At 45.2% G+C, this 27,684-nt stretch overlaps 1 protein-coding gene across 2 annotated transcripts in view; it reads left to right on the top strand.

Moving 5' to 3' along the window:
- The first annotated feature begins 3,327 nt into the window (after nt 1-3,327).
- The window catches only part of LOC138784709 (maternal DNA replication licensing factor mcm6), a 105,077-nt gene continuing 80,720 nt past the window's right edge, over nt 3,328-27,684 (top strand). For both annotated transcript variants that reach the window (XM_069960367.1, XM_069960366.1), the window contains exons 1-7: nt 3,328-3,434; nt 6,576-6,722; nt 10,919-11,029; nt 11,139-11,388; nt 25,064-25,229; nt 26,873-27,018; nt 27,146-27,296. In XM_069960367.1, the coding sequence (XP_069816468.1) occupies nt 3,328-3,434; nt 6,576-6,722; nt 10,919-11,029; nt 11,139-11,388; nt 25,064-25,229; nt 26,873-27,018; nt 27,146-27,296 (1,078 nt within the window). The remainder of the gene's footprint in view (nt 3,435-6,575; nt 6,723-10,918; nt 11,030-11,138; nt 11,389-25,063; nt 25,230-26,872; nt 27,019-27,145; nt 27,297-27,684) is intronic.

Here is a 27,684-nt window from a genome sequence, read left to right as displayed (position 1 = left end):
ACCAGGCACTGGGGGTGATCCTCGACCTGTACCTGCACCGATCACTGTTGAAGAGGATCCTCCGCTGAGACGGTCTGAGCACTCTACGAGAGGAATTGCCCCAATTCGCTACAGAGACCAGATTACTTAAACTGTTTTTTTGTTGTTTGACTGTTGATGTTCTAAGTTTTTGCTCTGCAACGTTTAAGGTTCGTGCCTGGTCCTCCTGACCAAGTTTCCTGTACTATCCAGCCATGAGCTGATGGACACTTACCATTACAAAACTGTTCTCTAGTGCCTGTTTCAGAGCCTTTTACATAGACGATGGTTTCAATTGCCTAAAAGAGACTCTACCTAACAGAGACACTTAACCCATTCCTTCCTAAAGCACTTTTGTCCAATTATGTGGTATCAACAGGTTGTCATTGCACTTATGTCAGTATTGCACTTATTTCTAGTATCATATTCCAGTAGTATCAAGGTTATTCGTGTATGTTCTTCCTCTGAGTAAGCAAAAGGTCACAGAGATAGCCTCAGAGTAGAGTGCCTCTCTTGAAAAAGAAACAGTATCTATCTATATTTTTGTGTCAGATAGCTCCTCCTCTGAATAAGAGAAGTCAGTTTATATACCTCTCAGAGAAAGTATAGTTTTGCAGGAGTGTCTTTTCTTAACAAGTCTTGTATTTCTCATTACAGTATTATATCTACAGCTGGAAAGATTATTTGAGCCAGTTTTCTTCAGATGTCTTCAGAGTTATGTAAGCCAATCCTCCTCCAGACCTTGCAGTATTTGTTGTCTTTTGTATTTCCCTTCATTTTGTTTCCAGTGTCTGTTCACCTCTGTCTTGTCCCTACACACCGAAGTTGCTACACATAGTCATACTTAACCTTTACATATGATCATACATATTGCACCTTGGATACCTTTTCATGTGTTCGGCCTATTGAGTAATTGTGTCGTGTGATTGACTGGTATGTATGGCGCGCCAAATGTATACTTGCTTTTGTTATTTTATTCTTTCTCTTCCAGGTGTCCAAGACACTTCACACAGACACCCAAGGCAGTACACAGGTCTTCACGGTTCTCTTTTTCCAGTAGGGTAACACTTTATATTGAAAACCTACTGTCCTGGCTTCCATGTCAGATGGTTTACGCACTAACTACCTGTAACCAGAGTACGTTAGGCACCCCTAGGTGAAGTCCTGCCACCAGGGTTTTCTCTCTTCTTAGTTTCACGTTGTCACCTGTGCCTTAAGCGCGGGAAACACACACTTCAGCATTAACAATCATCATTCAGTCCTGTTGTCTAATTGTCCAGTCTATTCATGTTTGCTAACCCTCGAGATTTGCGAAGGTCGGCTCAACCTTGCTAGGGAGGTATGCAGTGTCCCAGAACACGCTGTCTGTTTCAAGTGCCTGGAGTATCCTCTCATCTGGGTGTCGTTCCTGTTATTCATCTCCTCATCAAGTCAAGATTCATACCGCAAGTACTCTAAGTCCACCCAACATCTCTATTCTTCTCTTATTACTACTCCCATCATCCGGCACGTTTCACCTCAGCCTATGAAGCACCACCTTAGCTCTGTCTTTACAAGTCTGCTATATACCCGGTTGCATCTGGAAGAGACTTTTGCTACCAGTTACCTCAGTTACAATAAAAGTGTAACCACCGCTGTTACTAAACCCTGGCATTGGTGTCTGTTTACTGGTGCCCTGACTAGGTACAGCGAAGAATCTCATGCCCAGTAGCAATTCTACCCCAGTATCCGCAGACCGGTCCCTCAGCTGTGCCACCCTCAGGCCCTATACTGTGACAAGCCTATACCCTGCAGCTGCCCCGGTTCCTGCCCGCTAACAACACCTGCACTGCGAAGTGACCCTCACGGGTCAGGGCATCGCACACACACACACACACACACACTAACACATCCATGAAAACACATACTAATCCAACCCATCCAGTCCATACACTGTGTGACCCCTGATAGCAGCCATCAGCTGCAGCCAGGGATCACTGCCTGAGGCTGCAGGACGCTGCCAGTGTGCTCCTGCCACTAACACTCACTGTAACTGCGGCAGGGGGCCCCTGGGGGATGGGGGCCATAGGCAATTGCCCTGTTTGCCCCCCCCCCCCCCCCTAACGCTGGCCCTGGGCTCATTTTATGGTTTTCCTGATTCTGCCGCTTGCCCGAAGAATGGGTTAATTCTTTGGGTGGACGGGGGAATCTGCCATACCATAGAATGAAGCCTATGGGACCAGCGGACATGTGCCTGTCTGCCAGTGTCCATGTCCAAGCGGGGGCGAGCGGCCTTATCTGCGGCGGGTGATCCGCTGGGATTCCGTAGTGTGCACATCCCCTAAGGCCTCATCTAGACTGTGTTTTAAAATATGGTTTGAATACGAAATATGGATCTTTTTTCACAAATTGATTCACTTTTGGTTCCATGTAGGATCTGTATTTGTTCCATATTTTATCTGTTTTCGGGTACATACACACTGCAGAATGGCCCAACGGATAACCCGTTGCGCATTCTGCAGCTCGCACCGGCCGGCATACTGAGGCGGGCGGGATGGAGGGCGTAATCCGCCCATGCATAGAATGGAGTCTATGATACGGGCACGCCTGCCTCAGTCCGCCCGTGGGTGCTAGCTGCGGAATGAGCAACAGGTTATCCATCGTCATTCGCCAGTGTGCACGTACCCTTTATCTCTAGTTGTGAAGTTTTTTTTGTTTTTTTTTTCATATTTTCAACTATTTTTGTTAGTTTGCTTATTCCATTGACATATACCATGTTGGGTGATACAGTTGGATCAGCAACCATATGATGCCCACAATAGCAACATAAAAAAAAAATCCCTTAGGGCCCTTTTACACAGAAAGATTTTCTGGCAGATTATCTGCCAAAGATTTGAAGCCAAAGCCTTGAATGGACTATAAACAGAGATCAGTTCATAAAGGAAAGCCTAAGATTCCTCTTCTTTTCAAATCCATTCCTGGTTTTGGCTTTAAATCTTTGGCAGATAATCTGTCACATAATCTTTCTGTGTAAAAGGGCCCTTAGAATAGTAGAAAACTAAAGCCCCAACACAAAAAAAAAACAAGCAAACATTGTGTGGATAATATAAACAAACATGTCAGTTGCAAACATGTATGAAACGAAAACATTTTGCCAATAAGGGTTAATATTTCCACTTAGTAGGACAAAACCACTAATTCAATGTGCAATGTTCAAATCCTAAAACAATTAGTGATTGATATTGGGAGGTGCCAAGAGGAGGAGCAAAGATTACAAAGGAGCAAACAAGAGCAGCAGTTGCAGTGTGTGTCTGCTTTGCTTGTGTGATCATGGAGCTAGGTGAACCAGCAGCGGTGGCAGCTGAAACCACAGGACAGCAAGTGAAAGATGAGCTGTCTGATAAGTGTCAGAAACTGTTCCTAGAGTTCTTAGAGGAGTAAGCTTTTTTTTTTTTTTTTCTTCTTTTACCTATTAATGAAATAGTATTGGATACATGCCTGTTTTTTTTCATTGCTGTGGTTGAGGTTGTATTGTGTTCAGTGGGATCTATGACTGATGATACCATGTTACATTAGATTGGGTTTAGAGCATTTTTAAATATGGTATTGTATAAGGCATTTTTATCAAAAGAATGCAATAGCTTCTAGAAGTAAACAAAATAAAGTAAATGTATGTGACCATGTAAAAACCCTATTTACATGTAGCTAAATCAGGTAGAGGTTGGACATGGTGTAGACTAATACAGCAGTATCCTCTTCCATTACTGCTGTTTGTGCTCTTACATTGTATGGTTTTTATCTGTGAAACCTGCTAAAGCTGCAAAGATCACAATTGTAAAACTGACTTCCTGTTGCATTTTCTTACATTTTACTGTTTAGACAAAGGGCATATATTTACGCCCTATTGCCGGTAAGGGTGTTCAGAGCGGGGCCGTGCGGGGGCCCCGCTTTGAACCGCGGTGGTCCCGGGTGCCGCTAGTAGCCCGGGACCGCAGCTGCATCCGATTACCGGATTTAGCCGTTCCCTGGTGTCTAGTGGCGGAGATCGCTCCCCCGGGACGTTATCCTGGAGGAGCGATCTCCTTGTCTGAAGCCGGCCGGGGACCGCTCCAAGATGGCGCCGTCCCCGGCTCGGCACTCGTTTACTTCCGGCTAAAGCAGCCGGAAGTAAACGAGTGCTTATCTCATGGATCTCTGCAGCATATCTATGCTGCAGAGATCTCTATGAGAGATCAGTGCACTTATACTAGAAGTCCCCTAGGGGGGCTTCTAGTATAAGTGTAAAAGTTAAAAAAAAAAAAAAGTGTTGTTGTCAATAAAAAGCCCCCTCCCCTAATAAAAGTCAGAATCACCCCCCTTTTCCCAGGTTATAAATAAAAGTAAATAAATAAATAAACAAACATGTTTTCTATCGCCGTGTGCGTAATCGTCTGAACTATTAATTAATCACATTCCTGATCTCGCACGGTAAACTGCGTCAGCACAAAAAAATCCCATAGTGCAAAATTGTGCATTTTTGGTTGCATCAAATCCAGAAAAATTGTAATAAAAAGCGATCAAAAAGTCGTATATGCGCAATCAAGGTACCGATAGAAAGTAAACATCATGGAGCAAAAACTGACACCTGGCACAGCCCCATAGACCAAAGGATAAAGAAATGATATAAGCCTGGGAATGGAGCGGTTTTAAGTGACATATATTTGTTAACAATGGTTTGAATTTTTACAGGCCATCAGATACAATATAAGTTATACATGTTGTATATCGTTTTAATCGTAACATCTATAACAAGTCAGTTTTACCCCAGGGCGAATGGCGTAAAAACACATTTTCCCCCAAATAAACAAAATGCGTTTTTTTTTTTTGTTTTGTTTTTTTTTTTTCAATTTCACCACACTGAATTTTTTTCTGGTTTCGCAGTGTACTTAATGCAAAAATTCAGCCTGTCATTGCAAAGTACAATTAGTGACACAAAAAATAAGGGCTCATGTGGGTTTCTAGGTGGAAAAATGCAAGTGCTATGGCCTTTTCAGCACAAGGAGGAAAAAACGAAAACGCAAAAATCGAAATTGGCTCTGTCTTTAAGGGGTTAAAAAAACACAAAGGGGGAGATTTATCAAATGGTGTAAAATTTAGACTGGTGCAAACTGCCCACAGCAACCAATCACAGCTCAGCTTTCCTTTCAGCACTGCCTAAAGCTGAGCTGTGATTGGTTGCTGTGGGTAGTTTGCACCAGTCTAAATGTTACACCCTTTGATAAATCTCCCCCAAAATGTAGTTTTGTTTTGTTTTTTTCTTAAACATTACATGCACTTCCACTTCCTGCTCCAGTTGGCTTATATGCTAGATGGCTTTAATTTCCATGCAGCTCTCTGCCACTCCACCCCAGGTGCCTGGAAAAGCTGGATCAAGGCCTGGAAAACTTCTGTTTCCCAGGACCAGTTTCAGCTTTACCAAGCACCCGGGGTGAGACGGCAAGGAAATCAAAGGCAGCTATTGATTTCTGATTCGTTTGAACTGACAGGCTGCGTTCACACGCTCCATGTTGTGCATGTAACACACAGATGTAGAATGCCTATAACGGACTCCCCCCCCCCCCCCCCCCCCCCCCCCCCCGAGCAGCAGCTGTGATAAAATGCTGGGAGCAGGGGAATTGTATGCATATGCGCTGTAATAAAGCAGCTGTGCGGCGTTGTCATTAGAGCGCGGTGCATATGCATACAGTTCCCCTGCTCCCAGCATCTTATCACAGCTGCTGCCAGGCAGTTGTACGCTCGGCAGTTGGCCAATACTCTGGCTGCTTTTGATCTGCTTGCCGCCTCACCCCGGGGCCTTGGTAAAGCTGGATCTGGTCCTGGGAAATGGAGAAGTTTTCCAGGACTTGATTCAGCTTTTCCAGGCTCCTGAGGTGCAGTGGCAGATAGCTGTGTTACAGGCATTCCATAACCGAGCGTGTGAATGCTGCCCAACACTTTCAGGCTATGTTCACACATCGTATTATAGTCAGGGTTTGTCAGTATTCGAAGCCAAAATGAGTGGAATTGAAAGGGCAAAATTTTAATGGTAAGATTTATACAGCTTTGGTGTTTTTGACCCACTCCATGTGTTGGTTGAGAAGATACTGGTCAAAAATAAAAATATGATGTGTGAATCAAAGGATTACTTTTAACAAATGTTCCATAAACCAAAGAAAAGCTATGAACGGAAAATGGCAGAAACTAGGCGAAAAAATGCCGTAACTACAACAGGTGTCTTCTGGAAATACTGCAACTCAAGAGTTAATAAAATAAAAAAAATCTGGATTCAGCAATTTCTGGGGGGAAAATGCCAAGTTTTTGTGCAGAAATAATGTACAATACAAGTTTAATAACTTAAATGTAAAACTATGTTAAAATAAGTTTAAAATAAGTTTTAATCAATGTTTTGTATGTGTGGAGTTGGGAAAATGTTGGAGAAAACTGCTGGTTTAATTTATTTATTTTTTGTTTGTTTCAAAATGTGGTTGCCTTGGTGATTGCATGTGGTCGGATGCTTAGAATGTTTAATTATTCAAATATTTTCTTCAAATACATTCCAGATGCAAAGGTAAAGATGGAGGAAATGTGTATGTGCCTGCAGCTGAAGAGTTAATTCGACCAGAAAGGAATACTTTGATTGTAAGTTTTACTGATATTGAATATTACAACCAGCAACTTGCTACCACAATCCAAGAAGAGTATTACAGGTACTTTTTATATATTAATTTTTTTCATGTAACTACCCATTAACACACATCTCTGCATATATACAGTATAGGCACCAATAATTCAAAACTGATGGTATATGACTGTCTCTTCTCCACTCTGACACATAGTAGTAGCACCCAGGGGTGATTCTAGCCTCTCTGCTGCCCGAGGCGAACTATAGAATGACGCCCCCCCCCCCCCCTCCGTCAATCCGCCCCCATTATAATCCAATACTGACCCCCCCCCCCCCCATGCTGTCCCCAGTAAACATAATGTTTGGTCCCTTGCTGCACAGAGGATGTCAGGAGGGGGGGGGCTGATCTTATAGGGGAGGTCACAGCAGCACAGAGGAGGTCAGGAGAGAAGGGTGCTGATCTTATAGGGGAGGTCACAGCAGCACAGAGGAGGTCAGGAGAGGAGGGTGCTGATCTTATAGGGGAGGTCACAGCAGCACAGAGGAGGTCAGGAGAGGAGGGTGCTGATCTTATAGGGGAGGTCACAGCAGCACAGAGGAGGTCAGGAGAGGAGGGTGCTGATCCTATAGGAGAGGTCCCAGCAGCACAGAGGAGGTCAGGAGAGGAGGGTGCTAATCCTATAGGAAAAGTCCCAGCAGCACAGAGGATGTCAGGAGAGGAGGGTGCTAATCTTTTAGGAGATGGTCCCCCTCTTCCCCCCCTTATGGATGGTCCCCTCTCCCTTATAGATGGTCCCCCTCTCCCCTCTCCCTTATAGATGGTCCCCCTCTCCCCTCTCCCTTATAGATGGTCCCCCTCTTCCCCCTCCCTTAGAGATGGTCCCCATCTCCCTTATAGATGGTCCCCCTCTTCCCCCCTCTCATAGATGGTCCTCCTTGCTGATTCCTTCCAGATACGTTTCATCTTTTTAGAACCTGCGAGACAAACAATTTAGGCTCCGCACATTTCTAGCAACTTCCTTTCCTTTCTCCCTCCTGTAGGATCCCAAAGCAACTGCACTGTTTGGGGTGCCCCCTGTATGTAGGATTTCCTGCTGTGCCCCCATGAGCTAATAATGCCCCCAGAGATGCCACCATGTGCTAATAATGCCCCCAGAGGTGCCCCCATGTACTAATAATGCCCCCTGAGGTGCCCCCATGTACTAATAATGCCCCCTGAGGTGCCCCCATGTACTAATAATGCCCCCTGAGGTGCCCCCATGTACTAATAATGCTCCCTGAGGTGCCCCCAGAGGTGCCCCCATATACTAATAATGCCCTCAGAGATGCCCCCATGAGCTAATAATGCCCCCCTCCCTTATAGATGGTCCCCCATCTCCCCCCTCCTTTATAGATGGTCCCCCTCTCCCCCCTTCCTTATAGACGGTCCCTCTTCCCTCTCCCCCATTATAGATGGTCCCCCTTTCCCCTCTCCCTTATAGATGGTCCCCCTCTCCCTTATAGATGGACCCCATCTCCCCCTCTCCCTTATAGATGGTCCCCCTCTCCCTTATAGATGGTCCCCCTCTCCCTTATAGATGGTCCCCCTCTCCCTTATAGATGGTCCCCCTCTTCCCCCCCCCCCTCCCTTATAGATGGTCCCCCCCCCCCTGCACAGCAGATAAAACAAAAAACAGCTCAAAACTCATCTGCCATCCGTTTCCCCCGTCGAGCCTCTCTGGTGTGGTCCCCGGCTGAGGTGCGGCTGCTGGGGATGTCCCATCCTGTCCCCGGCAGCGCTTTCATCAGAGAGCTCCCCGTGGCTGTGGCTGTGACTTCCGGTGCACGGGGAGCTCTCTGATGCGCGCGCTGCCGGGGACAGGATGGGACACCTCCGGCAGCCGCGCATCACCCCGGGGACTAAGGCTGCATTCCCACGTTCCGTGATCCTGACTGATCACGGACGTGGAATGCCGGTACCGGAGACCCCCGCGCCTGGACAGCATCTGTAATGCTGGGAGCGGGGGAGACTGTATTCATAAGCGCCGCGCTGTAGTATCAGCACCGCGCGGCTGATTCAGTACAGCGCGGCGCTTATGAATACAGTCTCTCCCGCTCCCAGCATCTAATTACAGATGCTGTCCGGGTGCGGGGGGACTCCGGTACATGCATTCCGGGAATGCAGCTAACCAGTGGCAGATTATAATGTGGGCGGCGGTGCATGGGCCCCCCGGAGCCTCGGGCCCCGGGCAGCCGCCCAAACCGTCCATATTATAATCCGCCCATATGCTGCTCCCCCAGGGGCGTAGCTAAAGGCTGATGGGCCCTGGTGCAAAATGTTAGCTTGGGGCCCCCCATCTTACCCGATCAGGCAAAGTCATATCTAACGTTATATCCAATTACTCTAATGTGCCACCATGTTCTAATGCCCTGTCACTGCCTCCACCTCATGTACTGCACTACTGCCCCCTATAATTAATGGACTGTACTGTGTCATTGTCTAATCATTGTATTCTTCTTTGATCTGAGGCGTCACTTTCCCTTTTCCTCTCCATCCGGCCCAGACCTTCATGCTGATTCCTTCCAGATACGTTTCACCTTTTCAGAACCTGCGAGACAAACAATTTAGTCTCCGCACATTTCTAACAACTTCCTTTCCTTTCTCCCTCCTGTAGGCTCCCAAAGTAACTGCGCTATGTGGGGTGCCCCCTGTATGTAGGATTCCCTGCTGTGCCCCCATGAGCTAATAATGCCCCCAGAGGGGCCCCCATGAGCTAATAATGCCCCCAGAGGGGCCCCCATGAGCTAATAATGCCCCCAGAGGGGCCCCCATGAGCTAATAATGCCCCCAGAGGGGCCCCCATGAGCTAATAATGCCCCCAGAGGGGCCCCCATGAGCTAATAATGCCCCCAGAGGGGCCCCCATGAGCTAATAATGCCCCCAGAGGGGCCCCCATGAGCTAATAATGCCCCCAGAGGGGCCCCCATGAGCTAATAATGCCCCCATATACTAATAATGCCCCCAGAGGGGCCCCCATATACTAATAATGCCCCCAGAGGGGCCCCCATATACTAATAATGCCCCCATGAGCTAATAATGCCCCCAGAGGGGCCCCCATAAAAACAAACATCCTACTCACCTAATCCGCGCTGTGGCTACAGGCAGCAGCTCTTCCTCCTCTTCGGGCTCCATCTTGCGAGCCGCAGGGACGGGACTTCCGGCAGGCGTGATGACGTCACATGATCACGTCTGCCGGAGAGGTCGCGACCGCAGCTTCTTGGGATGCTTAGAGACAAGTGGCAAGGGGGGTCGTGCGGGCCCCCCTAGCGTAGGGGCCCGATCGCCATGGCGACCGCTGCAACCCCAATAGCTATGCCACTGCCGCCCCCATGATGACAGCTGGTGGCGCCGCCTGAGGCAGACGACTCAGGTCGCCTCATCATTGCGGCGTCACTGGTAGCACCTTATTTCTTGTTTCAGATACGTGTGAATAGATATTTTAAGATAATGATTTTCTTCATTTAAATATTTTATTGCCAGCAGCTATCTCATCCTAGTCAGTTATATTACATAGTTTACTGTGGTTTTGTTTTTAATACATTTTATAAAATGTAGTTTGGACTTTTAGTACATGAGTACAACCAGGGCCGGCTCCAGGTTTTTGTGGGCCTATGGGTGACAGAACCTCAGCAGGCCCCTCATCCATCCACTATGCACCATCATCCACACACTACGTACAATTTTGTTTGACAGCTGCACCTAACGCGCTAATAGCCGCGGTCCCGCCCTGCAGTTGGCAGTCAGGATCGTGACAGTTTAGAGCAGGGTCGCGGTGCGGCCCCCCTTTGAGCTCATATTCCGGACATATGCCGTACGAGTATGGCATATGTCCTTAAGAGGTTAAAGAGTCAAAGAGGAATAGTAATTTGAGTTTTGGGCCGCCTCCTCCTTCCTCTTTGCCATGAATATTTTCAGCTGGCCTGCTTGCTCTGGTCATTACTGGTGTGCTTATGCAGTTGCTGACAAGGGCCGCATACCATGTTTACAGTTTCTCCCAGGCCACGCACTTGGCGAAATAGACCGGAGGATTGTTGCACACGTGTTGAGTTCCCAACTAAGGGCATTTATAATAAAATATATAAAATATTATTAATCAGTGTATGTTGAATTTTAGCACAATTGTGGGTAGATTCCAGTTATAGAACTGTATATTAAAAGAAAATAAAAATGTCCTAATTACTGGTAAATATATAATCTGGTAAGTAACACATTGTACTGTTTTACTCCTCATTCTCTAACAGAGTATATCCCCATCTCTGCCGAGCTGTTAGAAACTTTGTTAGACAAATTGGAAATGTACCAGTAAATAAAGAGTTCTATGTTGCATTCTCAGACTTTCCTGCTCGACAAAAGTAAGATTTTATTTTGCGAATAAGTTAAGAATCTAAAATGTGCCTAAATGAAAATTTGCTAAAGGTTGTTTTTTTTTTTTTTTTATCCCCTTATATATTTTGTCACTAGGATACGAGAACTAAGTTCTTTAAAAATTGGAACTTTGCTACGTATTAGTGGACAAGTTGTGAGGACTCATCCAGTTCATCCAGAACTTGTCAGTGGCACTTTTCTATGTATGGACTGTCAGTCTGTCGTAAAAGATGTGGAACAACAGTTCAAATATACACAACCAACCATATGTAAAAATCCAGTTTGTGCCAACCGTCGCAGATTTACACTGGACACAAACAAGTCCAGATTTGTTGATTTTCAGAAGGTATTTTTTTCCCCCTTGTCAACAACCATGAGATGTTGCATACTCTCCCAGCTTTGTTTATAAAGGAACATCTATTCAACAAGATTGGAGGGGGGGGGGGGGGATGTGCCATTTAGAAACTTCCAGGTCAGAAATTGGGCATTACTGGAAAAGAAAAAAAGTCAAGATCCCAAGAGAGAGACTAGAATGGGTGAACTGTAGTTTCTCATGGAAAATATGAGAGGAAAATATTAATTGGGCCTTCACTTTTCTAGCTTGCAATTTTCCCTAATGGAAACATTAAAGCGTAACCGTCATTTCAGGGTCATTTTTTTGAAAACATTAAATATCAACAGTTCAAGCGATTTTAAGAAACTCTGTAATAAGTTTTATGTACTGAAAGAGTTAACTTCTGGACTAAAAAAGCAATCTCCCAGCCCCCACCCTCACTGCAAAAGAAGCAGGATTTCTCTGTCCATTATGTGGCTATGGAGAGAGAAGGGGCTGTTAGGAGTGACTGAGCACAGAGGATTTCTGCAAAGCACAACACACTCTAATCTTTTCTCAGTACATTCATAGATAAGCACTGACCTGTCTGAAACCTGATTCCTGCGTTTTAGGTGCCCAGAGAGTCTACAAACAGCTGACCTTCATGTCACCTCTTCCTGCTCCCTCATCTCCCTCAGCCCCTCCCCCCTTCATAGGCTTACAATGGAGAGAGCAGAGCCCGTCTTCACTGGCTTCTCTGTAATGAAGACTGATTTGCCTGATAATGCACAGATAAGAAGTCAGGGGGGGAGGCAGGGAGATTGCTTCTTGAGTACAGAAGGAGGCTTTTTTGGCTGATGAAACCTATTACAGAGTTTCTTAAAATCGCTTATACTACTGATTTCTGCAATAAAAAAAAACATGAGTTACACTTTAACCCCTTAAGGACCGGGCCTGAAATGGCCTTAAGGACCAGAGTAAATTTTATGAATATGACCAGTGTCACTTTATTCATTAATAACTTCGGGATGCTTTTACCTATCCGGCTGATTCTGAGATTGTTTTCTCGTGACATATTGTACTTCACATTTCTAGTAAATTGGAGTCGATACTTATAACAAATCTTTATGAAAAAAAACAAAATAGCGTGAAAAATTGTGAAAAAATGCATTTCTCCAACTTTAAAAACTTTTCTGCTTATACAGAAAATGGTTATATCACATGAATTATATATTAAATAGCATTAGCAACATGTCTATTTTATGTTGGTGGCATTTATTAAACTATCTTTCATTTTTTTTAAACAATAGAAAGCGTAAAACATTAGCAGCAAATTTCCAAATTTTCGGTAATTTCAAAATCAGATATTTTTAGGGACCTGTTCAGGTTTAAAGTGTATTTGAGGGGACTGTGTGTTAGCCCCACGAAGCACCCCATTTCAGAAACTGCACCCCCCAAACTCTGCAAAAGCATATCCAGAAAGTGTTTTAACCCTTTAGGGGAGTCACAGAAATAAAAGCTAAGTGTGTAAGAAATTTGAAAATTTTAATTTTCTGTGCAGAGATTTTATTGTAATCCAATATTTTTCATAATTATGAACCTATTACCAGAGAAATGCACCCCAATAATTATTGCCCAGTTTCTGCAGTTTATAGAAATACCCCATATGTGGCCCTATTGCGCTATTTGACGCAACCACAAGCCTCAGATACAAAGGAGCGCCTAGTGAATTTCAATGGCTCCATTATATTTGGTCATTTCTGACTGTACCACTTCAGGTTGGCAGAGGCTCTGGGGTGCCAAAACCTAAAAAACACCCCTAAAGGGACACCATTCAGAAAACTACACCCCTCAAGGAATGTAACTAGGGGTGCAGTGAGCATCTGGACCCCACAGGGGCTTCACAGATTTTCTCTTTTCGCCCTATGACGGCACCCCTGGAGAGGTCCACCTCCTTTCCCTATTGGACAGGAAACAGGATGCAGGGAATCCCTGGATCTTTAAAAGAAGTAACCTTCCCTCCTCTCGTCAGTTTCTGTTTCCTGTCCCAAGGGAGCAGGAGCTGGAAGGGACTCTCCCTTCCCTACCCTGGATTAAAGAGAGAGTGACTGGGGGTTACCGGATTAAAACTTACGGCTTCCCGGCGGCGTCAGGCTCCGTTTATGGAGCAGCCTCCTAGTCTGGCTTCCCCCCGACACCTCCGGAAGACGGGTCCCCGGACCTCCCCTGGCCCTCCTCGGTGCGGCTGGAGCTCCAGTCTGCAGCGCTGCGCCCGCGCGCGCTGCGGCATGAGTAGCCCGAAGTACGGGGGAGGGGGTAGCTCTGCCGGCCGTGTTCGGCAACTTCCAGGGTCTGTGCCTGCTCAGGTGGAGCGCCGGGAGGGTGACGCCGGGTCAGTGCACGGCGTGGGGGCGGAGCCAGCCGGTCACATGGGATTTCGGTGCCAGATTTAAAAAAGGTGCCATGATAGACGCCAGGTCAGTGCTCAATCCTGGGTGCTTGAGCTGCTCTCCCTTGTGAAGCAGCTACCTGGTGCTATACCGAAGTATCTGACCTCCTGGATCTTGATACGATCATCATGGAGGGTGAGAGCGCTGAAATTACTGAATCTACTCCTCCTGCAACTCAGGTTCCAAAGGTATGGAGTGGGTAAGAGGGGAAGTTCCCCAATCAATTTTATGTTTTTTCCTTCTCTAAAGTTTTTAATGTCTTATCAATTTTAGGAAGGGTCATCCAGTAAGACTCGCTCTAAGAGTAAAGAATGTCCAACCTGTAGAAAACGATTAAGTATCTCCTACAATAAGCTTCTTTGTGGTAGCTGTATGAATAGAGTTCTGGAAGACCAGGGACCATCTTTTGTTCGTAACATGAAGAACATCATAAAAAAGGAAATTAGGGTAGGTTTTAAAAAAAAAAAAAAAAAGTTTTTTTTTTTAGATATATAGACATATTTTTCTTTCTTCTGCTTAATTTCAGGCTTCTATGCCTTTTCAGGCTCAGCCTCCTACAACACCAGCCCCTCCGTTAGCCCCTATACCGGCTCCAGCTCTGCCTCTTCCTATGTCAGCTCCAGCCGTTTTTCCGATTATTGATCTTGAACAACCTGGACCTAGTTGGTCAGATCTGTGTCTCATCCTCCGTCCTCTTTAGGAGAAGAGGAGGACCAGAGTCTCGGCACAGAGGCAGAGGATATGGGGCAGTCGGGCTTGGAGGTGGAGGAAGTAGTGTCTGAGCCATCACCTACGGTAGATTTTGTGGATACCTTAATCAAGGCCGTAAGATAGACTATGGGCATAGAGGAGACTCCAGAACCTCAGACCATACAGGATAGAATGTTTGGCGGTTTGGCTCCTAAAAAACGTCCAGTCTTCCCTATTCATCAGAACATCAAGACTCTCATCAAACATGAATGGTCTAACCCAGATAGAAAATTCTTTATACCAGCCGCTGTAAGTGCTGTCTTGTCTGGTGTATATATACAATTTCTTTTTGAATATCATACGATTTACACCTACCACCTTGTGTTATTTCTCTTACAGTTCAAAAGGAAATATCCATTTGACCAAGAGGAATCTAGCACTTGGGGCGTGGCCCCCAAAATAGATCCTCCTATAGCCAAGATATTCAAACAGAATGCTCTACCATTTGAGGACTGTGCCTCTCTGAAAGACCCAATGGACAGACGAGCAGAGATTTATTTAAAAAAGGATTGGGAGGCATCTACTGCCTTGTTTAAACCTTTAGTGGCAGCCACTTCAGTCTCAAGAGCCCTAGAGGTTTGGTTGTCTGAACTTAAGGAGATGATTAGTAAAGGGACACCTGTTGACGAACTCCTTAAACCATTTGAAACCTTGGAAAAAGCCATGTCTTTCGTTTCTGAGGCTTCAGCTGACGCCCTGAAGCTTTCCGCTCGTTCAGCCGCGGTATCTAACTCTGCTCGCAGATCCATGTGGCTTAAAGAGTGGAAAGGGGACGTCACTTCAAGATCTAAGTTATGTGGGGTCCCCTGCGAAGGTAACTTGCTTTTCGGTACAGCTCTGGACAATATATTAGAGAAAGCATCAGACAGGAAGAAGGGGTTCCCCCTGATACCGCAACAATCTACTCGTCCCTTCAAGGGAAAAGGTAGGAACACACAGAGGAGCTCTAACACTAATAAAAAAGAGTGGAGACCCACGAAAAAAACCAAGGGGTTCCTCTTTAAGAATACAGATAACCCTAAAAAACCTACACAATGACGCCAGGTCCCTGTGGGAGGGCGTCTTGGTCACAGTGGTGTAGCATTTCTAATAGCACGGTTGTACTGGATATAATAAAACATGGTTTAAAGATTTCATTTTTGTCCTCCCCAGGGGTAAGATTTGTGGTTACAGATCTATCATCAGAGCCTGAAAAACAGATAGCCCTCACACTAGAAGTTCAGTCCTTACTGGATAAAAAAGTTCTGATCCCGGTCCCAGAAGCAGAGTATGGTAGAGGGTTTTATTCCACCTTGTTCCTGGTAAAAAAGCCCAATGGTTCTTATAGAACCATCATCAATCTTAAACCGCTCAATAAGGTTCTTACTTATGAAAGGTTTAAGATGGAATCTGTTGCCACTGCCATCCTAAATCTCTCCCAGAATTGTTACATGGCCACGTTAGATTTGAGGGACGCTTATTACCATATCCCCATTTACCCAGACCATCAGAGGTTCTTAAGGGTGGCCGTAAAGATGCTGGATTCAGTATGTCATTTTCAGTACCAGGCGTTACCCTTTGGTATCTCACAGGCCCCTAGAGTGTTTACTAAAGTAATGGCAGAAGTGATGGCACACATAAGGGAACAAGACATAATAATCATTCCCTATCTAGATGATTTTTTGCTGGTGAGTAACTCCGCTGATTCACTACAGACCCAGATCAAAGTAGTAGAGGACATCCTGGTTAAATTAGGTTGGGAAATTAATGATGACAAATCCAACAAAATACCCTCTCAGTATTGCCAGTTCTTGGGGATCTGTCTGGATTCTAGATCCAAAAGATCCTTTTTACCCGAAAACAAAATTTCCAACAATTGCGCTAAAACTCAGGAACTTTTGGATAACCCTCAGACTACTTTCAGGAAGGCTATGTCACTTTTGGGTCTATTCACTTCCTGTATTCCTGCGGTTCCCTGGGCACAATATCACTCTAGGGTGTTCCAGTCTCAAATTCTTGGTGAATGGGACGGTGCGGTTGAATCTCTTGATTTGCCCTTCCTTCTATCTCCACAGACACTCAGATCTCTTTCCTGGTGGACACAAAGAAATCATCTCTCCAAGGGACTTCCTTGGAGCTTAGAAGAAGTTGTGACCATCACCACGGACGCCAGTCCTCGGGGATGGGGAGCCCATGCAGATTCCCAGGTCTTCCAGGGCCAATGGTCTCCAGAGGATGCCAGGTACCCACAAAACGTGAGAGTTGAGAGCAATATTCTTCTCCTTATCCCAGGCTCTTCCACTAAAAAGAAACAAAAATGTGAGAATCTTATCAGACAACAGGGCGGCAGTGGCATATGTCAACCACCAGGGAGGCACAAGGTCACCACAGCTCATGAGGGTAACTCATTTTCTTTTCAGATTAATAGGACCACATTGCCTATCCCTGTCAGCACTTCACTTAAGGGGGGTAGACAATGTAAAAGCAGATTTCCTCAGCCGACACTCTCTAAATCAGGGAGAGTGGGAACTTTCACAGGAAGTTTTTTACCAGATCTCCAGACTATGGGGAACACCAGAAATAGACCTGTTTGCCTCTCGAGCAAACAGGAAGATTCCCAAGTTCTTCTCCCTCTGCCCTGCCGACAAGCCCATAGCACTGGATGCGTTAGCCCAACCGTGGAACAGGGGCCTTCTTTATGCGTTCCCTCCCATCAGACTAATTCCGAGAGTGGTCAGGAAGATCAGACAGGACAGCGCCCATGTCATACTGATAGCACCCTTTTGGCCAAGAAGGGTCTGGTTTACCTGGCTCAGAAAAATGTCCCTGACGGCTCCTTGGATACTACCAGACAGAGCAGATCTCCTCAGCCAGGGCCCAGTCTTCCATCCACAAGCTCACAATCTTCACATGACTGCCTGGCATTTGAAAGGCAACTGCTGATAGAGGCCTTTCTTCTGAAGTCATCACCACCTTGCTTGCCAGCAGAAAGAGAGTTACCTCGATGATATACTTACGCACTTGGAAAACATTTTGCAGATTTGTAAATAAACCGATAAATGTACTGGCTGCCCCGGACATTCCTTTAATTCTACAGTTTCTTCAGGAAGGTCTAAATAAAAACCTTAGACCCAGCACTATTAAAGTACAGATCTTGGCACTCTCTGCCCTCTACGATTATAAACTGGCGGACCATCCATGGATTAAGAGGTTCGTTAAAGCAGCCAGCAGGTTGTGTCCCACTGTCAAGTCTAAGATTCCTCCCTGGGATCTCAATCTAGTGTTAAATGGCCTCACCACTAAGCCCTTTGAGCCATTAGCAGAAAGCCATATTAAATTTCTATCATATAAGTTAGCCTTTCTCCTAGCCATAACGTCAGCCAGAAGGGTTAGCGAGATTAGGGCTTTCTCTATACAGACTCCCTATATGACCATTAGAGATGACAGGGTGGTCCTATCACCTGACCCAGCCTTCTTACCAAAGGTAGTCACTGACTTTCATAGATCTCAGGAGGTAGTGTTAGCATCATTTTGCAGCACACCATCTAATGAACAAGAGACATCTTTTCATAGTCTTGACGTTATTTGACATTATTTAAAAGTCACAGAAGAATGGCGCTTAAGTAATAACTTACTGATATCCTTCCAAGGGAAATATAGGGGTAGAGCAGCCTCTACACAAACAATAGCCAGATGGGTCAAACAAGCGATTGGAGAGTGTTACAGGGCTAAAGACATGATAACGCCAGTGGGGTTTGGAGCTCATTCAACTAGAGCAGTAGCTACCTCATGGGCGAAGAGGGCAGCAGTTTCCATCGACCAAATTTGCAGAGCAGCAACATGGAGCACCCCACATAATTTTTTCAGACATTACAGATTACAACTATCATCTACTGAGGATCTGACCTTTGGTCGCAGAGTTTTACAAGCTGTAGTCCCCCCCTAGGCGGCCATATTCCTATTCTACTCTCCAGTGGTGCCGTCATAGGGCGAAAAGAGAAAATTTAAAATTACTAACCGGTAATTTCTTTTCTTTGAGCCCATGACGGCACCCCGCCTAAATCCCGCCCTTGTATATATTGTATATAAAAAAAAAAAAATAAAAAAAAAGACATACAAAACACAAAAAAAAAAAGTGTGCATTTCTATATTTTTTTTGTGTGTTGTGAGCTTCGCTCCTAGGTCCTTGCTAAATACTGACGAGAGGAGGGAAGGTTACTTCTTTTAAAGATCCAGGGATTCCCTGCATCCTGTTTCCTGTCCAATAGGGAAAGGAGGTGGACCTCTCCAGGGGTGCCGTCATGGGCTCAAAGAAAAGAAATTACCGGTTAGTAATTTTAAATTTTCCGAACAATGTGGCGTGAAAAAAGACAAAAGTATTTTTTACACTAAAACGTTGTTCTAGCCTTCAATTTTTCATTTTCACAAAGGGATAAAAGGAAAAAAAAGACACAAAGTGTAGCGCAGTTTCTCCCGAGTACGGAAATACCCCACATGTGGACATAAAGTGCCAAACGGGCGCAGGACGAGCCTCCAAAGGGAAGGAGCGTTTGGAAGCTGGATTTCACTGGAATGGATTTCAAGGGCCATGTCGCATTTACAGAGCCCTCGTGCTGCCAAAACACTGGAAACCCTCCACAACTGACCCCATTCTGGAAACTAAACCCCTCAAGGAATATAACAAGGGGGGCAGTGAGCATATGGACCCCACTGGTGACGCGCACAAATGTGGAACAATGTGACGTGAAAGTGAAAAATTTCATTTTTTCACTTTCACGGCACAAATGTGCCCATCATCAAGTGGTCCATTTGCTCACTACACCCCTTGTTAGATTCCTTGAGGGGTTTAGTTTCCAGAATGGGGTCACTTGTGGGGGGTTTCCACTGTCTTGGCAGCACAAGGGCTCTGTAAATGCGACATGGCGTTCATAATCCATTCTAGCCAAATCCAACCTCCAAAATCCAAATGGCGCTCCTTCCCTTGGGAGGCTTGCCCTGCGCCCACATGGCGCTTTATGTCCACATGTGGGGTATTTACGGACTCGGGGGAAATTGCTCTAAACATTGTGGTTTTTTTTCTCTTTTAACCCCTTGTGAAAATGATAAATTCAAGGCTAGACCAACATTATAGTGTAAAAAATGTAATATTTCATTTTCACGCCACATTGTTCCACATTTGTGCCCGTCACCAGTGGGGTCCATATGCTCACTACACCCCTTGTTACATTCCTTGAGGGGTGTAGTTTCCATAATGGGGTCACTTGTGGGGGGTTTCAACTGTCTTGGCAACACAATGGCCTTTTAAATGCAACATGGCCCCTCGAAATCCAATCCAGGCAAATCCAGCCTCAAAAAACCAAATGGCGCTCCTTCCCTTTGGAGGCTTACCCTGCGCCCGCATGGCGCTTTATGTCCACATGTGGGGTATTTCCGTACTCAGGAGAAATTGTGCTACACATTTAGTGTTTTTTTTTTTTACCTTTTAGCCCCTTGTGAAAATGAAAAAATCATGACAAGATTAATGATTTAGAGTAAAAATTTAAAAAAAAATTACACTAAATGTTGGTCTAGCCTTGATTTTTTTCCATTTCCACAAGGGGTTAAAAAAGAAAGTGAACACAAAACGTGTAGGGTAGTTTCCCCGGAGTACGAAAATACCCCACATGTGGGCATAATGTGCCATATGGGCACAGGGCAAGCCACCAAAGGGACAGAGCGCCATTTAGAGGCTGGAATGGTGGATGGAGGCCATGTCGCAATTACAAAGCTCCTGTGCTGCCAGGACAGTAGAAACCCCCCACAAGTGACCCCATTCTGGAAACTACACCCCATAAGGAATCTAACAAGGGGGGCAGCGGGTATATGGCCCCCTAGTGACGGCCACATTTGGGACGTGAAAATGAAAAAAAATGGTATTTTTTATTTTCACGGCACATGTTCTACACATGTGCCTGTTACCAGTGGGGTCCATATCCTCACTGCCCCCCTTGTTAGATTCCTTATGGGGTGTAGTTTCCAGAATGGGGTCACTTGTGGGGGGTTTCTACTGTCCTGGCCGCACAGAGGGTTTATAATTGCATCATGGCCTCCTCTAATGGCAATGGCGGCCATACCTACTTAGCTGGGGAAAAGGGACAATTCTAATTTATTTGGGGGTATTAGGCCAATTATTATTTTATAAGGTTGGAAATGACAGGTGTCCATCAAATTCAACCTGTGTTGATCCAGAGGAAGGCAAAAAAAACCCTTGTAAGGCAAACGACAGTAGCCTCATCACAGGGGAAAAATTCCTTCCCGACTCCATAATGGCGATCAGAATAATCCCTGGATCAACGTGACCCCTGAAATAGGAATAAGGGACAGAATTTAGATAATGTAAAACCCCAGTGACGTGTGGTGCGCCTTGGAGCGATCCAGTATGCAGAGGCCGGGGGGATCAGTACAGGTGTCACACTGGAAAATGGTGTCCTTCCTGATCCCCCTGTTACCCCACACTCTGCACTTCTTCTGGGGTCTCCTGTTTTCCAGTGTGGGGGACGTCACCTGGAAAATGTTGTCCTGGTGCGATACGGGGTCCTTCATATCCAGAAGCGCTGGGTCCGCTCCATGGCTGCTAAATATTAGGGCTTTATTACTACTTCTGATATTTTCGGATCGTGCCGCAAGCTACAGGGCAGCGAGGGACCGGAAGAGGGGGCGCTGGTATAAAAGTTATCCCCGTACAGGTGGTGACCTTTATCCAGCAGTGGGAAGATCAGTTCCCGGACGATCTTCCCACTTGTTCCGAGGATGGGGGGGGGGGGGCATCTGGGGGCTGGATTCGGGTGTCCCTTCCTACATACACTCTAAGGGCACGTGCACACTGCGGAATGGCGAAGGATAACCCTTCGTGCATTCCGCAGTTGGCACCCACCGGCGGACTGATGCGGGCGCGCGTCTCCGTCCGTGTCATAGACTCCATTCTATGCACGGGCGGATTCCGCTCTCTGTCCAACGTATTCATTCTTTGGACAGACGATCGAATCCACCCGTGCATAGAATGGAGTCTATGACACGGGTGGAGACGCGCGCCCGCATCAGTCCGCCGGTGGGTGCCAGCTGCGGAATGCACAAAGGGTTATCCTTCGCCATTCCGCAGTGTGCACGTACCCTAAATCTGTAAGAGTACCCAGAGGTACGCTCACAGAGTTAGTAGAATTTTACGCCATACCGTGATCTCTTATTGGGACGGTACTGGCGGAAAAGACGTGTCTGGGGGGCAGCGTACGCTACGCTACCCCCAGATATGTCATTGGAGGATGAGGATGAATGGAGGAACGAAGGATCCCCCCTATTCATCCTCACTGGCTGTTTCGGTGTCGGAGGCAATAATAACGTATCCCTCTGACGCCGAAAACACGCCGGGGGCCACTTTTATATAGGGATTGGTATATGGGGTATGTAGTGGTGTAGTGTCAAACTTTATTCAATGTAGTGTAGTGTGGTGTAATGTAGTGTTTTTTACGTGTTTTTTTACAGTAAGTATAAAAAAAAAAAAAAACTACGGCAAAAATGGTGTTGCTGATAAATGCCGCACTTATGTGCGGCACTTATCAGCAGACCGTGGCAGTAGGATAGAGAAAAAAAACACCCTACGCCAAAAGGAGGAGTTGCTGATTAGCAGCGCACTTTCGTGCGATGCTGATCACCACTCAGCGGCGATAGGGTGCGGAAAATAGAAAAAAAAAATTGAAAAAAAAAAAAATACTTTATTACACACTGAACATCCCTGTAGCTGCTGATAAGTGTATTACACATATCAGCCGCTAGAGGGCAGCAGAGCGGAAAATCCCGAAAACCCGACGCTGGAGCCGAAAATAGCCAAACGTGACGTCATGGAAGAAGCCAAAGACCCGAACGAGACCACGAGGACGCCGCAAACCCGGAAGACGCCGATCAGGACCCCGGGACAGGTGAGTAATGTACCAATACCTGCTCTGGACCCCTCAGCTACCTAGCTGAGGGGTCCGGAGCAGGTATTTATAACTTTTGGGGACTTTGATCGCCGTGAACGGCCGGCCGTTAGCGGCCGGCCGTTCACGGCGACCGGGCCGGTGGTACCTGGCCACCATTACTCTTTACAGTAATGGCGGTTGGTGCCGTCTCTGGACAGCACCGACCGCCATTTTTTCCGGGTCATCGGGTCACCGATGACCCGGAAAGGTTCCGATCGCCGCTATTGGCTGATCTGAACTGATAAGCCAATAGCGGCGATCGTCGGCATGGGGGGGGGGTTAACAACCCCCCCATGCTGACAGGGAGAGATGGCCTGCAGTGTATTTCTGCAGGCCATCTCTCCCGATCGCATGCGGCCGGTCCGCGGCGCTCTCTTAAAGGACCCGCGTACCGGTACGTCATGGGTCCTTAAGTGACAGTGATCCATGACGTGCCGGTACGTCATGGGTCCTTAAGAGGTTAAATATGCCAAATTTATTATATGAAAGAGAAATAGAAGCGGAGGGTGCCTTCTTGTGGAATATCACTGATAAATAGATTATTGTGCAAAGTAGTGTGCACTCACCTTACCAAGTTGTGCTCTAGACAGGCACGACTCTACTGTTAGCTCAGCAAAAGCACCACAGCTTTTCCTAAGGGGTATCCCTACCAACCAACATCAGAGGGTAAATCCAAGGTTCCACAATGAGTCCAAGAACCGACAGATTCTCCAAATCCCCTTTACATCAAATAGCCCAGATGCCTGCGTGTAAGCATGTCACATTCGCTAGTTACCTAATGCGGTTTCCAACACGTGTAGCCTCCACAGGTAGTAACAAAATCAACTTTATTTGGCAACGTGTTTCGGCTTATGAAACAACAAAAAGCCTTTCTCAAGCCATAAGAACCATTTCTGCACTTCTCCATGTGGTATCCTACCATGGGTGTTGCTATTGAATACACTTAAGTGGTGATTAAAGTAGTACTAAAGTTTCGCCACTAGATGTTGCCGTATTAGATGTGTATTCAGATGCTGCACGGCTGAAGTTTGTAAAGGGTTTTTGTTTATTTGTATGTCACATGGATCTGCGGACCAATTAGAATCTTTTCTTCTTCTCTCCTATCATCTCTTTACTACTTCTGTTCGCACTCTTCAACCACTCACAGCGCACGTTAGATGTACTGAGGAAGGAAGTCACATGGGTGTAGGAAGTGCACAGGTCTTTCGTGTTGGACATTGTAGAGGAAGGACGCAGGCTAGACAGCTTTCTATAGTGGTCCTCACTGGGCCCTGGCCCTCTGCTAGAACCCCGCATGGGTAGGATGCAAGACAGCACACAGTCTTCCTTCTTAAGGCCATATTACACGGGCCGACTGAGAAGAGCGAACAAGTGCTATTAGCGCTCATTTGCTCCTTGTTCCCCGCTCACTGCCGCCGCTATTCCACACGGCAACAGCAAGCGGGTGAGTCCGGGGAGGGCCTGGGGAAGCTGCAGGGGGGCTGCCCGGGTGATCGCTGATCGTCCGGGCAGCCCATAGGATATAGCAGCAGTCTGCTACCACCACTCCTATTACACGGAGCTGCGGCTGCTATATAAGTAGTTTTGTCTTTCAACATGTCTTTCACCCATCGTTCATGTCGACTGATCGTTGCCTCCTATTCCACAAGACAATTATCAGCCGACATCGGCCAAATATGGCTGATAATCGTTCCGTGGAATAGGGCCTTTAGTAACGCTACACAACACTATGCAGTGTTAGACTCTCACAGGAAAGTACAGGAAATCCTGTTTAAAAAACTTCAATTATCCACATCTTATCCCATACAGTCTCCATATGCTAAATATACCCGGTCTAGTTCATTACCATCCGTCATGAAACATAACCAAACAACATTATGCTGCTTCCTCACTCACTTTTAATGGTTCTCTTTGTGCTCACTGCCATGCTGTGTCTGGCCTAACCGATGAACTGCGTCAGCTGTGCTCATAAAAAAGACTTATAAAAAAGACAGAGGGACACCTAGTGGGGACAAGTATCCCCTTCTAGGGCAATACTTTAACCAGGCACTTTACCCAGGTGAAATAAAGACTTAGTGGACCAACAGTACTGGGACACTACATTTTTTTGTACAATTAACTTTTGTGGATTCCTACTTGACCTTGGCTCCCTAAGGTTGAGTGAGCTACACCAACTTTTTAATTGGTCATGAGTGAGGCCCCATGTAAATGTTGTAAAATGTAAGTGCGAAAGCTATTGTCACTGAACAAACTTTTTGGAAATATATGGAAGAGTGGATAAAGACAATGGGGGACATGTATCATCTGGCGTATCTTTGATTTTCGGCGGAAAGTGCCGTTTATTGCGAATATTTTATTCGCAAAACTGAACTTTCTGCCGGGTATGGTGGGAGGGCGTGTGGAGGGGTGGAACGGGGGGGGATTTTGCGGTCAGTGTTAAATTATTTTAGAGCACTAGGTAAATGGTGACCTCTAGAGTCTAATCTATTAATTCCATTTTAGCTTGTGGATGTCATAATAGTCTGTTTTTCTTAGGTGAGAATTCAAGAAACTCAGGCAGAATTGCCACGTGGTGCTATTCCACGCAGCGTAGAAGTTATTCTCCGTGCAGAAGCTGTTGAAACTGCAATGGCGGGAGATCGCTGTGATTTCACAGGCACATTGATTGTTGTACCTGATGTTTCTGCATTATCAGTAGGAGGTATGTTTTATAGATTCTATTTTATTTGAGCAAGACTTATTCTTATTTGCTGTTAATGCGTAAACAAACCTGAAGTAATTTAAAAACCTGTTTGATTCCAATTTATGGCACATTTAACTGCTTTCAACTACTTTGTACACTGTGCAGGAGACAATCAGAAAACAGTTTTTTTTTTTTGTTGTTTTTTTTTATATAGATACTTTGGACCAATAAAACAAAAAAATATTGTAGACCTAGAGCTGCAAATTGGCTATAGCTAGTGACGACTGTTTGCTGCTGTCACATGTCACACCAAGAAGGATCAGGAAGTATAGACTGACAAGGTGCCCAGGAGGTCCTGGAATGAGAGCAACTTCATTCCCATTCCTAAATATAAGGGTTTATAATTTATAAAAACTTAACAGGGCTGCTAACTTTCCCCTTTTGTTTTCCGTAGAACCACTTGCAATAATGAGGGAAAATTAACTAATACAGGGGTTGTTGTATTGGTCATCTAGTGAAGTTTAAGGCAGGCAGAATTGTGCTGGCAAACAAGGGGCATGACTTCTGTGGTGAGCTCTTGCACAGGTAAGGTTGGCTCCACACTAGGTTTTTTAAATCCTTTTTTTTTCATCAGTCTTTGCAAAATAATGAATGTAAAATGGATGGAAAAAACAAATGCAGTTGTGTGCATCCGTTTTTCTGTTGACTTCCATTGTTAAAAAGGATCAAAACGCATCAGTTTTTTTAACGTGCACAAAAACGTGGCTGACGTTACTTTTGTGTACGTTTAAAAAAAAAAAATGCATTTTGATCCTTTTTTTTTTATAATGGAATTTAATTAAAAAACTGATGCACACGACTGCATCTGTTTTTTCCACAGGTTTTTCATCTTATTTTTGAAAAAAAAAATAAAAATATTTGCAAAAACATAGTATGGACTTAGCCTAAGGTATTTTTAGGGGTCCATGACCACAACTTGCGCCCCCCCCCCCCCCAAAAAAAAGTACTAGAGTGAAGTGTGCTAGGTTAGAGTACAAATGTTTTCAGTGTAATTGGAGTTTGTAGTCAGCTATTTTGAATTTTTTATAAAAAGGAGTATGAATTTTCTTAAATATAAATACAATTCCAAATGTGTATGCAGGAATCTCTTTATTTTGGGGTACAGAAATATTCTTTGTGCCGATGGCAAATTTCCATTCCCTCTTATACAGAGTATTTACAGATGGTGTAGGTAGTAGTTTAAAGGGGTACGCCAGGAAAAAGTCTTTAAAATAGAATTTACGAATTTACAATTTGTATATCTTAATGATACCAGTTGATTTAAAGTCTCAAGTCTTCCAGCATGGTATATAGCAGGCGATAAATACTGGAGGTGGTAGATTCTTTCCAGCCTGACAGTGCTTTTTGCTGCCACCTCTGTTCATGACAGGAATTGTCCAGAACAGTAGCAAATAAACAAAGAAAACCTCTCGTGAATTGGACAGTTCCTGTTGCAGACAGAGGTGGCAGCAGAGAGCGCTGTCAGGCACTTACAAATCATAACTTTTTGACACAATTTAAGTTTAAAAACTAATCTCTGGAGACCACTTTTTTTTTTTTTTTTTTTTTGGTGTGTGTGTATATAGTCTATAAAAAAAATGAAATTCAACTTTTGTTTCTAGATGCACGAATGGAGACAGGTGCCAAAGTCACAGGTGGGGAAGGATTTAATGCTGAAGGAGTTCAGGGTTTAAAAGCCTTGGGAGTAAGAGACTTATCTTACAGACTCGCATTTCTAGCATGTCATGTGGGAGCTACAAACCCAAGGGTAAGCATTACAGATGAGCATGCAGAGTTGCGCTTATCTCTAGTAAGCATTTTAAAACCCAGAATGTGAAATTTTTTTAAACCTATATTTACATAGTCATACCCATCAAATGTTTGTCTTTTTGCAGTTTGGTGGCAAAGATATGAGAGAGGAAGACCAAACAGCAGAAAGTATAAAGAATCAAATGACTGTTCAAGAATGGGAAAAAGTATTTGAGATGAGTCAAGACAAAAATTTGTACCATAATTTATGCGCAAGCCTGTTTCCCACAATACATGGTAAGTACCTAATTTTCTCATTATTATGTTTTTTTGGGTGTGTTTTGGGGGTAAATGGATCCTATTTACACATTGGCTTTTTGTGGCATTTAGAAACATAGAAAAGTAGATTGTTGGCAGAAAAAGACCACTGGGTCAATCTAGTCTGCCATTTTAGTATTTTCCTTTTTATTATCTTAGGATAGATATGTTTATCCCCGGCATGTTAACAAGGATACCGGAAGCCTGAGGCACTTCTCAGAGGCCAGATGGAAAGCGGACAGAGAATTCTCCCTCTGTAGAGGGAGAATTCTGTCTGAAGCCTTATAGATGCTGCGGTCGTGAACACAGTATCTACAGTGTTCTGGAGCTGAGAGTTGCGGCGGGTCCCCGGCACCCGCCGCGGATG

Source organism: Dendropsophus ebraccatus, chromosome 2, assembly GCF_027789765.1.
Source record: "Dendropsophus ebraccatus isolate aDenEbr1 chromosome 2, aDenEbr1.pat, whole genome shotgun sequence".
Taxonomy (NCBI): Eukaryota; Metazoa; Chordata; class Amphibia; order Anura; family Hylidae; genus Dendropsophus; species Dendropsophus ebraccatus.
The sequence above is the reverse complement of the archived record's forward strand: the minus strand, read 5'-3'. Positions and strand labels throughout refer to the sequence as shown.